The 10637-nt window shown below is 43.6% G+C and overlaps 2 protein-coding genes across 3 annotated transcripts; one reads left to right on the top strand and one right to left on the bottom strand.

Moving 5' to 3' along the window:
• Positions 1-485: 485 nt before the first annotated feature.
• On the top strand, positions 486-6343 carry erlec1 (endoplasmic reticulum lectin 1). Of its 2 annotated transcripts, none has more exons than XM_017412763.3 (14): positions 486-851; positions 998-1102; positions 2013-2093; positions 2246-2323; positions 2412-2475; positions 2556-2620; positions 2701-2924; positions 3637-3772; positions 3856-4017; positions 4104-4163; positions 4388-4512; positions 4601-4678; positions 4766-4841; positions 5571-6343. In XM_017412763.3, exons 1-14 carry the CDS (start codon positions 714-716, stop codon positions 5640-5642), a joined length of 1464 nt encoding a protein of 487 aa, XP_017268252.1. In that variant the 5' UTR covers positions 486-713; the 3' UTR covers positions 5643-6343. The 2 variants fall into 2 exon arrangements, with proteins under 2 accessions (XP_017268252.1, XP_017268253.1); XM_017412764.3 differs by having other exon boundaries at positions 487-851; positions 2556-2599.
• Positions 6344-6862: 519 nt separating this feature from the next.
• gpr75 (G protein-coupled receptor 75) lies at positions 6863-10304 on the bottom strand. The gene is made up of 2 exons (XM_017412778.3): positions 9457-10304; positions 6863-9149 (listed from the first exon to the last, which is right to left on the bottom strand). The coding sequence occupies exon 2, from the start codon at positions 9030-9032 to the stop codon at positions 7383-7385; it is 1650 nt and encodes a 549-aa protein (XP_017268267.1). The 5' UTR covers positions 9033-9149; positions 9457-10304; the 3' UTR covers positions 6863-7382.
• Positions 10305-10637: the final 333 nt, after the last annotated feature.

Below are 10637 nucleotides of genomic sequence, written 5' to 3'. Positions count from 1 at the left end.
ATTAGAACAGGATTTGCCAAAAAGTCTACACTCTGATCTTTTCAGGAAGTCTTTATTTTTGTGCCCTGCTATCAGCTAACTTCGCTCCTCTTGTATCAGAAATGAAAAATTATAAATGCACACTACGTGTTGGGAACCTGTGTTTGTTGGCTGACTTTTTGTCAGGCTTAAGAGACAAAAGTTTAAAAAAGATTGATTCTCTTCGCGTTTAAAATAACACAAAACAGCGTAAAAAGACCTCCACACAAGACCTCGTTTATTTATTTATTTATTTATTTATTTATTTTGATAGCTGCCGATTAAACTGAAAGTTACAACATTGACATGATTATATGAGTAGTTTTTTTTTTGTTTTGTTTTTTTTTACCGAGAAATCGATCAGAAGCGCCGTGAAAATGGTCAGATCCGCCGGATCCACCTCTCTGGCTGCAATGCGCGCTCCCGACACAGGGGGAACAGAATTTCACGGGGGAACAGAATTTCGCACATGACCGGAACACGACGTGGCAACCGGACAGCTCACTTCCTGTTTCAACTGCTGTGTTGACATCCGCCTCTCACAGGCAAACCTTACGTGTGTCAGACCGGACTTCTGCGGACTTTTAAAGTAGCCCTTGAGCCGTGTGTGTAGCAGGTGTGAGTGGGAGGCGAGGTTTGTACCGAGAACGAGGAGCGGGCTGCTGCTGGAGCTGAGCAGCCGGACGGGGAAGCCGATGGCCGGGCTGCTGCTGGTTTTTGTCGGAGGGCTGCTGGAGGTGTGCAGCGGCGTTTCCGCAAACAGAGGGGCTTATCCTTCCTTCACAGACGAAATTCCTTTTAAAATCACCTGGCCAGGCGCTGAATTTACGCTGGTATGCTTCCCGCCTTTCCTGCTGTAACACTGTTGGAGTCAGGCTGTTGTTACAGGTCACTTTGTGCTGCTGTTTGAGCTTTCTTTTAAACTGTTCAAGTTAGTTAACTATTTATTTTGTGACTCCCTCTTGTCTCTGCTTTCCAGCCAGCTTCAGGTGCACTTTACAGAGAAGATGACTTTGTTATCATGACAACAACAGAAAAAGAGAAGTACAAATGTCTGCTGCCTTCACTGACATCCGGAGAGGAGGTGAGCGAAGTAACACCCTCCTGATCAGTTAAGCCTTTAAGCCTTTTTACTGTTCACACAATGTGATGAGATTTCCATTAAAACCACAAAACAATTAAACTAAAGGAATACAACTCGCATAGTTGCATTTTTAATGTCTTTGTGTCTACTACGCAGTTTCAGCAAACATCTCACAGAGGCTGATTTGCTCAGAAAGATGTTCTGCAAGTAGAATCAGCGAACAGTGCAACTCTTCTACATTACTAGGTTAAAATTGTGTTTCTGTTAAATGTGGGTTCAAGATTTAGGTTTGTGGATTAGATATCCAAATACAAGTGGTTTTTAGGTGTAAACAAAGGCAGATGCATTTTAGATTGGCTGACATTTGTGCGCAGCATTAGTAGTCAGACGCTTCATTTACAAAAACCTGCAAACATTTCCATAGTTTCTGTCAAGGGTTTTCAGCATAAGAAGACAAAATCTGTGCTGTCAGCTAAAGGTCAGAACAAGTTTTATAAATAATCTAGAAATTCTGATTATTTTGAATGGTTGACAAGATGGTTTTTAACTACATGGGTGAGTTGTTTCATCGATGCGAGTTCTTCTGGTTTGTGTAGCAATAAATACATCCTGTGACGTCACTGTACAAACTAAGATGAGAAACCATTCTGCTCATGCAGTCCTTAAATAGGTCTGCTTTGGTGGCATCATGTGTTTCATTTTTAATTTAACATCTCTGGGAAATTCCCAATTTGATTCAGTTTTCAAGTTCTGTGTTTACGAGCCAGTAAAAGAAATATTTAAATGCAAACTATTTAGGATCCATAATGCATTAATAAAGAAGAGAAGCCTTTTGGATCCCCATTAGTGTTGGTGTGTTTCATTTCTTACCAGTTTGTGACTCTTCCTGCATGTGTTTGATGTGTTTCAGGATGATAAAAAAGGCTACACTGGACCCAGTCCAGGTGAACTGCTGGATCCACTCTTCAAACGCAGCAGCTGCTCCTATAGGGTGAGACCTGAAAGTGAAACCGTGCTCAGAAGCTGTTCATGCATCATTAACAGACCACGACTGAAAACTTGGCTTTGCTGTTTTTGGTAAAGCTGATTGATAAATCCTCACTAAATAAAAAAAAAAACCTTTTTGATTTCCAAACGCTGCAGATTGAGTCATATTGGACGTATGAAGTGTGCCATGGGAAGCATATAAGGCAGTATCATGAAGAGAAGGAGACTGGCCAGGTTAGAGAGTTGAGTGATTTAAAACCAAGATGTCATGAACAAAAGTCGCCATTGTGAATGTTTACATTAATCATATATGTTTCTACAGAAAATTAGTGTTCAGGAGTATTTCCTGGGAAACATGGCACAGAGGAGCCAGTCAGCAGATACTGGTAAGATTCTTTCTGACTCTAAGATACTTTTCCTACAGTTTTAATTTTAAAGCAGTTTTAAAGGTTGTTGTTTTTTCCAGATCAAGCTGAGGAGAAAGAAAATGTCAAAGCAGCACAAGCAGAAGTACGTTTGATACTGAAACTTGTAAGCAAACCAGACTAGTTATCAGTTTTGCTTTTAAAAATAAAAAATAAAAATCCCTCCCTTTCTCATTTGATGTCAAGGTGCACACTAAAAACATCGAGGGCCAGCTGACCCCTTACTACTCGGTGGAGATGGGCAACGGGACGCCGTGCGTGCTGAAACAGAACGAGCCGCGCTCCACGTCCGTGTTGTACGTCTGCCACCCGGAAGCCAAGCACGAGATCCTGTCCGTCGCTGAGGTCACCACCTGTGAATACGAGGTTGTGGTGTTGACGCCGCTGCTCTGTGCGCACCCAAAATACAGGTAGGTCCGTCAGAAAGAACACATTTAAAACCTCCTTTTGGTAGGAATAAAGCTGTTTTAAAGTAATCCATTTAACATGAAGGCCGGGCGATCATGTAGTTGGCTGTGTGTGTGTGAGGCAAAATATAGGAATTTTCAAGAAAAACTCAGAAATTAAATACTGGATTAATTGATTAACGTCAGCTCATTTCAAAATGGCTCCCTTGAGCAAACACAGATATTTCTGTAATTTGTTCAGTTTTACAGGCACTGAGCTGAAATCATGTGGTATTGGCTGAGAGTCATCCCCAACATGTTCTGAGCGCCAACTGATCCCTTAAAATGTTTGTTTAAAACTCTGGCATTAACGTCAGGGAGTAACTTTGTCTGTTAGTAAAATATTTCATATACCAATGTGCAGATTTGAATGAAACCCACCCAAAGAAACTATTGGATGTCTGCCTACAACTGATTATGTTTTCGATCTCAACCCAATTTGAGATGACATCACAGCTCATTGACTTTAACACAAACACAAAGATGGCTCTAACTGAGTCAGTTTTACAGATACTGAACTGGAAATTTGCTATGATGGTAGCAGGGAGTCATCCTCAATACATTCTCTGACTGTTAACAGATCACGCTAGAGCTTTTTTTAAAACTTCAGCATGCTGGGAGGCGATCTGCATTCCTTCAAGGAATGCTAGTTTATTATATCCATCATTTCCTGCAGGTTCAAGACCTCTCCGGTGAACGCCATCTTTTGCCAGGCTCTGGAGGGCTCCCCTCTGCAGCCTCAGCAACTCACCCAGTTGGACAAGGAGCAAGAGGAGCTCCTTAAACCTCCTTTCAGCAGCGACACCAGAGAGGTGAGGCGTTCGCAGGAAAAGAAAAGTCGCCGTCGTCTTCACAAAGTGACACATCACTCGCATGTACCTGTGATACCTATCAGGAGGACACGTCGCCAGTTAGAGAGGAAGCCTTCACCTCCACCCACAAGCCCATGAGCGTGGGAGGGCAGGTTCAGGTCACCGTCGGCACCACTCACATCTCACGTTTGACAGATGACCAGCTGATCAAAGAGTTCCTCAGCGGCTCGTACTGTCTGCACGGGGTGAGTCCTGTTTGCCTTTAACACATGAGCAGCACTTCCAAAACTGATTCATTTTATGTAAAATGCTCCTAATGTTCATGTTTCAGGGAGTAGGATGGTGGAAATATGAATTCTGTTACGGGAAACATGTCCATCAGTACCACGAGGTAAGAGCTCCTTCTTGTCATTAATCTTTAAATTGTGAATTAATAAATGTACATCTGAATCTGACATTTTAAAACCTGAAATGAGGCTCCAATACACAATGTTTTCAGGGAACTATTTTCTTTAGAACTTATTAGATGCCCGATTGTGCACAAGTGGGGATTTTATTTGGATTTGTATTCCGAACGCATTGGTTCTGTGAATGAAACGCCCCGCTGTGTCCCAGGACAAGGAGCAAGGAAAGAACACGGTGGTGGTGGGGAACTGGAACGCAGAGGAGCACATTGACTGGGCCAAGAAGAACGTTGCCCGATCTTTACACCTCAAAGATGACGGCGTTCAGAAAGTCAAGTAAGCCATTTCAAATTCAATGAACAATATGGATGCAAATTAAGTCGAATTCACCACCTTCTTTTAACCTTTCTTTGCACTTTAATAGGTGGGTTTCCCACTTCTACGGTCACGGGGACGTGTGCGATCTGACAGGGAAGCCCAGACAGGTCATCGTCAAGCTCAAGTGAGTGAACGATCATCATGGGCAACAAATAACAGCCGCTGTGATGTCAACATGACTGTTTCCCTTTTTAAATCTTCTCTCTGTCAGGTGTAAAGAGTCTGAGTCTCCACATGCCGTCACAGTCTACATGCTGGAGCCTCAAACTTGTCAGTATATACTCGGGGTAAGTTTACCGAGACACTTTCTCCTGCAGAGTTAATTTCAGCCTAGTTTGGGTGAGGAGGTCTTCAGTGGGGTCACGTTCCTGGTGACCAGTGACGTAACGTGTTTGTTGTTCTCTCCTGGCTTTCACGTGGCTCATTAGGGTTGGAGACAATAGGATTATTCTTAATCCTGGGGTTTGGTGGACGGGTCTGCTCCTGATCAATGGCTGTGTAAAATCATAATAAAACAAACTGGAAAAATCATTTTCATAGTACTTGTATTTGTGTGAGAAGCTTTGGCACAGCTGCAGATCTTAGTTGATCATAATCCATCTTTTTATCAGTTTATTAAATTATGCCACATATTTCTTGGGTTAGTTGTCATTAATGTAACTATTTTAAGGTGGCGTTCGTGGAATGAATAACGTGAGGCCATTATGTCGGGTTCTAAAGTCTAACTTTACATTCAGATGGTGCCACAAAATGTCAGATGCACGGGACTACAGTGAGTGGTTAGATGGATGCAAAACTACATGTGGCTTAAAAGAAGAGTTTGTGAATAAATTCTTAATGACTGAAAATAAAGCCAGAGGTCCCTAATTGTAGCAGAGTTTAAGGAGAATGTTAAGATGGTGTGGACAGTTGGAAATGCCTTGAATAAAAAGGGTTAAGACTACAAATCTAATCACTTACTCTGGCCATGTGCAGGGAATGTGGTGACTGATATGTTTGTTTGTTTTTTATCTTAGGTTGAGTCTCCGGTAATATGCAGAATTCTGGACACAGCTGATGAACACGGACTTCTGTCAATCTCCAGTTAGATTAGGATTCTGTGACAGCAGCAGGAAGGATGAACGGACTCTTATTAAATGTAAGAAAACTCGCCTGGAAGACTGCGCTGCAAGCCCAAAACTGAGGTTCAACCTGGTCCTGAGGCTGGACTTCATGTAGCCTAGGAGCAGAACCGGTGATACATCAGTTGACCCCAACAGACAAGCAAAGAGCGGAAACGGGCTCACACCTCACCCAAGACAGCATCACATTTCCCTTTTTTTTGCCTGAACTTCATATCTCTGATTCCCTCTGATTAACTGCAAGGACAGATGAATCAGGGGGTTAGTAATCACCATGAGAATCAACTCTGTTCATAGAGGTTTCATTGTCTCGAAGGCCTGTGTTTGTGTGTGAGTGAATGAGCGATATGAAAGGATGAGCTACTCCACTGTGGGACTTTCCTCTTGTAGGTAAGAAGTAAAAGCAAAGTGTGTAAATGTTCTGCAGCATGGAGAGGGTGTGCAGGATGAGTGAGTGTAACTTATGCATGAGAGGGTGCTGCGGAATAACAAGAGTTAGTGTTTTATTCAAATTTCACAGAAGTTCGGAGGATGTAAAGAATGTTTGTGGGTTCCTTTAAAAGGTATTCTGTGGTTTTATGAAATTGCACACTCTGAACTGCTGTACACTGATGTATGATGGGTAAAAACCAATGAATTTTCTGCAGAGAATAAAAAGAAAATCTTGACTTGTAGTGTTGCATGAAGTTCATAAGTTAAATGGAAATGAAGGGCATTGTGGAAACAAAGTTTCTCTACACAGCAAACCAAGGAATGTTGCTTAGTTGCCATCTCTTTTATGGAAATGTGACGTTCTTGTGGATGATTCAGGACCACTAGAGGGAGCCGGTGTGAGGTAAAATTTCCACTTATGAAACCATTTTTTCTTTGATAAAACAAGTTGGTTGCTCTCACATTCTTCACATGTAAGCAGGAGATTGGAAGCATTGTCAGATATCACTGCTAGTATGCTAGCTACAATCAGTACTGCAAACTGAGGTCAAAACAAGGGCTGCATCTGCTTTTTACAACACAATTTACCTTTCGTTACCTTATTCATAACTGTTTGAAATGTATAAAAGAATTATGAGAAATCAAGATATTCTGCAAAACCAAAAAGTGGCACCCTTACATGTTGCAGGATGTGCTTTAATTTTAAAAATAAAAGGGTTAAAACATAAAAAAGCCAAAGTCCCCCTGCACTTGCAGAACATTTATTGTGTTAAAAAGTGTATGAAGTTGACAAATACATTTTCTTAACTGGCACAGCTCCATCTGTTTGCAGACACACGACACTGAACGTCGTGTGTGGACTTGTGCAGGTTTCTTAGCCTGACGCTGCAGCAGCTCAGGGTCGCCACACTAAACCCAGAAAGGATACAGGACTGAAACTAGCAGCTGCCGTGTCAGGTTAGGTACTTGTGGATGTGAATTATAATGACACGTGAAGGTTTTCACTAAAATTGCATTTGTTGGAGAGGAAAAAAAAAATCAAGCCAATGAGATTAACGTTTTGGATCAGACATCTTTTTTTTCAAACCAAACTTGCCTTTTTTTAGGTTCAGTGGTGAACATCATTCTGGTAACACGTCTTTCTACTATTAAAAAACAAAACAAACATGTTAATACTGAATCCAAATGCATTAACGCTGTTTTTTAGTTTCCTATTTTGGTTCACATTTGAGTTAAAGCCATGGTGAGACTGCCCTAAGCCTTTCAGTTCAACGCTTACACTGAAGGAATGGGGATCTGGTGCGCTGAGGTGCTGTCAAAGTCTTGCAGTGCGTCTTGGTGAGTGTGGTAGTGCATGGCTACATAGGACTTGGCAAAGGCAAATGTCTGAGAGCTGACAGGCTGCAGGCTGGTGGGGGAACTGGGTCCTGCGGAGGGACTGCTGTTGTATATACTGTAGTACGGCTCGATGCGGGTGTTCATCGGCGTGGACGTACTTGGGAGGCGAGGTTTGCGGGCCCCTGTGGCCCTTGGACTGCTGTCACAGTCCCTGGAGCAACTGGGCCCGCAGGCCTGGTCCACCAGCCTCCTCGGCGGCTTGGGTGAAAGCACGTAGGCCGAGTTGGTCTCGTGGTGGGAAGATTTATTGCGGTTGACCTCCAGGCTGCCCTTCCCCATCACGTGCAGTCGAGTCTTTTGCTTGCAGCAGAAGAAGCCCAGCGCGGCCCACTGTATGCAGCCCAGGACGCGGCGGCGAAGGCCTGCACTGTTGCGCGAGTACACAAACGGATTGATGCCCGATTTGAGAAAAATGAGCACAAAGCCACACAGTTCAAACTGGTAGTGGGAAAAGCTACTTTCTGGTGATAAGACATCCTGTGCCAGTGAAGCTCCCATTGGCAGGCAGCAAAGCAGCACAGAGACCACAATTACTGCACAGGTGACAACTGCCTTGGAGTCTTTCGCCGTGGCCAAGTTGACAGAGGAGACCAGCTGACAGCAGGTGGCTCCTTGGGCTGCTCCTGGAACTATAGGCTGGCTGGGTCTGTTGGCACAAGAGTGGGTTTTTACATTCTGCAGTTTGTTGTAAGTCTGGTTATGGTACAGAGAAGGGCCTTGAACAGCACACTGCATGCTCTCAAAACCAGCTGCAATCAGAGGGAGAGGGGGCTGGGGTGGCGGGCATGTGGCATCGACACTGATAATTGGACATTTCCTCACTTGAGCGTTCTTCCTCAGTGTCCTGGCAATCATCAGATAGGACACAGACACCACAGCGACGCAAAAAGCAAAGTCTGACAGGTAAACGTACAACACAACCCTGGCTTGTCCGCTTCCCAGTCCAAAGTGTGGCAAGCAGGGTCCTTCTCTACGTGGGTATGCTCGCATGGTGAGGAGGGCAGCCATGGTGAAGCTGGACGTCCACAGCAGGGCAGTAAGGGCCAGCGTGCAGAGAAAGGACGCGGTGCGATTCGGCTGCTGCCCTAAAACCATGCGAAGCCTGTGCAAGGCAATGACCGCCACCGTCTCCAGGGACATGATGATGAACCCCGAGCTGGTCAAGTGGAAGGCAAAGCAGAAGCCTTTCGACACGCCGTCCCCGCCGCCCGCATCCAGGAAGAGCACCAGAGCGAACATGGGGGCAGTCACACAGCAAATGAACAGGTCGCAGAAGGACAGGTTGAGGATCATGAAGTCAAAGTTGGTGCGGAACTTGCGAAAGGCTGGGTCAAAGAAGGACAGGAACACCACGAGGTTGCCATAGGAGCCCAGGAAGAAGATGAAAATGAGGAGGAAGGAGCAAAAGGTCAATGTAGCGGTGTGGATCACGGCCCAGCCTGAAGGGGTCTGTGGGTCCACGGTGCCATTGAAGCTCTGCTGTCTTGGCACATCCACTAGCTCAGATGGCGAAAGAGTGTTGTTCATTGTATTGTTGGGAAATTTACATGGATTCCTCTATCATTATTTTTAGCATTAGGAGTACATGATGATCTGCTTCACTGTATCTGCTGCTTCCGCCATTGCTGCTACCTTGGCAGAGGGCTACAAAAGACACAAAAGCAGCTGTTACTTAATGTGCATTCAGTCTGATTTATTTCAGTCATTAAAAAGCAAAGCAGTGTTAACGTTCTATTAATTGTGAAATTATACAACATATAAATTAATAAGGTACTGCTGGCTGGCACAGACAGTATGCATCAATGATTTTGGACAATTAGACAACCTGAGAACCCCCACACCCTCCATCATAGAGCAGAGATCTGGAGAAACACATGCACCCCCCCCCCGTTTCCTCAACTGCAAGCTGCTTTAACACAAAGACTAAGAATGATAAAATATATACCGCCACCTGTAATCGATCGCGCCTCGTTCATCATCACGATCTAAAAGCAGCCCTTCTTCTGTTTAAAGCAGTACGACAGTCCGTGAAGGCACCGCGGCTTCGGCAGATAAAGAAAACGTCCTCCGCTGCGGCTTCATCCACGGCGAGGCGGCTTGTTGGCAAACGTGTTTGCGATAAAAGCAATAAAGCACATGTTCGGCACAAACGGATGACAGCGGATCGTTTTTTTTCTCGGCGATATGTTAAGTCTATTTTGACAGAGAGACGCGACGGCGGCTGGACGTGCGTTGAAAAATGAGCATGAAGTCACTGTCGACGTATCTGAGCATGAGCATAACTGCTGCATTAAAGGGACCAATCTATTAAATAATAATAAATAAAATCCCTGCTCCTTTCTAATAATCTAACAGAATCACAGATATCTATAAAAGATAAAAAGCCGCACTATTATTTCGTTGACCATAACCGCGACATCCTGCAGACTAAGACGGAAAAGGCAGTTATTTATTTTTTATTCATCTGCCGACTGCATTAGAGCCTAAAACTGTTTCTTTATCGAGCAACAAACGGATTTTTTTTCTTACAAACGCTGCAGGTTTAGGTTTAACGTTAAAGACGCTTTATTTATTTATTTTTCTCCGATTTTTTACAGGCGTCCTTCGACGCAGCACCTCAACAGCGGTTGCTAGGCGACAGAGTTCAGAACTTCTTAATATTTAAAGCAGGACCAGCATCCTGTAGGGTTCAGATTCAATTAGTTACCACAGATTATAGAGATTTGATTAAAAAAAATGGAGGGTTACTTTCCTTAAAATGGGTAACAAATGAAACAACATGGTGATATGAACAAATGGCAATGCCTCCTGCTCAGATTTACAAAATGAGTCAATTAAATATCACAAATATTGTGAAAGGCGAATCAAAAAATATATTGTACCTTTTTTATAACGCTGAGACAACGTCACTTCAAGAAAAACCCTGAAACGCTGGTTTTTGTTATAAACAATTTATTATCTCAGAAAAATCTAAAAAGTAAACAACAAAAAAACAAAAATCACTGCAGATTTGGCACTACACTATATGTAAGTGAGGTACTAAATGCTTTGATGCTCAGACTGGTTTCAAGTCATCAGGGGAGAACAGAAACAAACCAAAGTAACCTAATGTCGTCACACTAGGCTCTCAGG

This window comes from Kryptolebias marmoratus, linkage group LG22 (assembly GCF_001649575.2).
Source record: "Kryptolebias marmoratus isolate JLee-2015 linkage group LG22, ASM164957v2, whole genome shotgun sequence".
NCBI classification, from domain to species: domain Eukaryota; kingdom Metazoa; phylum Chordata; class Actinopteri; order Cyprinodontiformes; family Rivulidae; genus Kryptolebias; species Kryptolebias marmoratus.
This window is presented reverse-complemented; position numbering and strand designations above follow the sequence as displayed.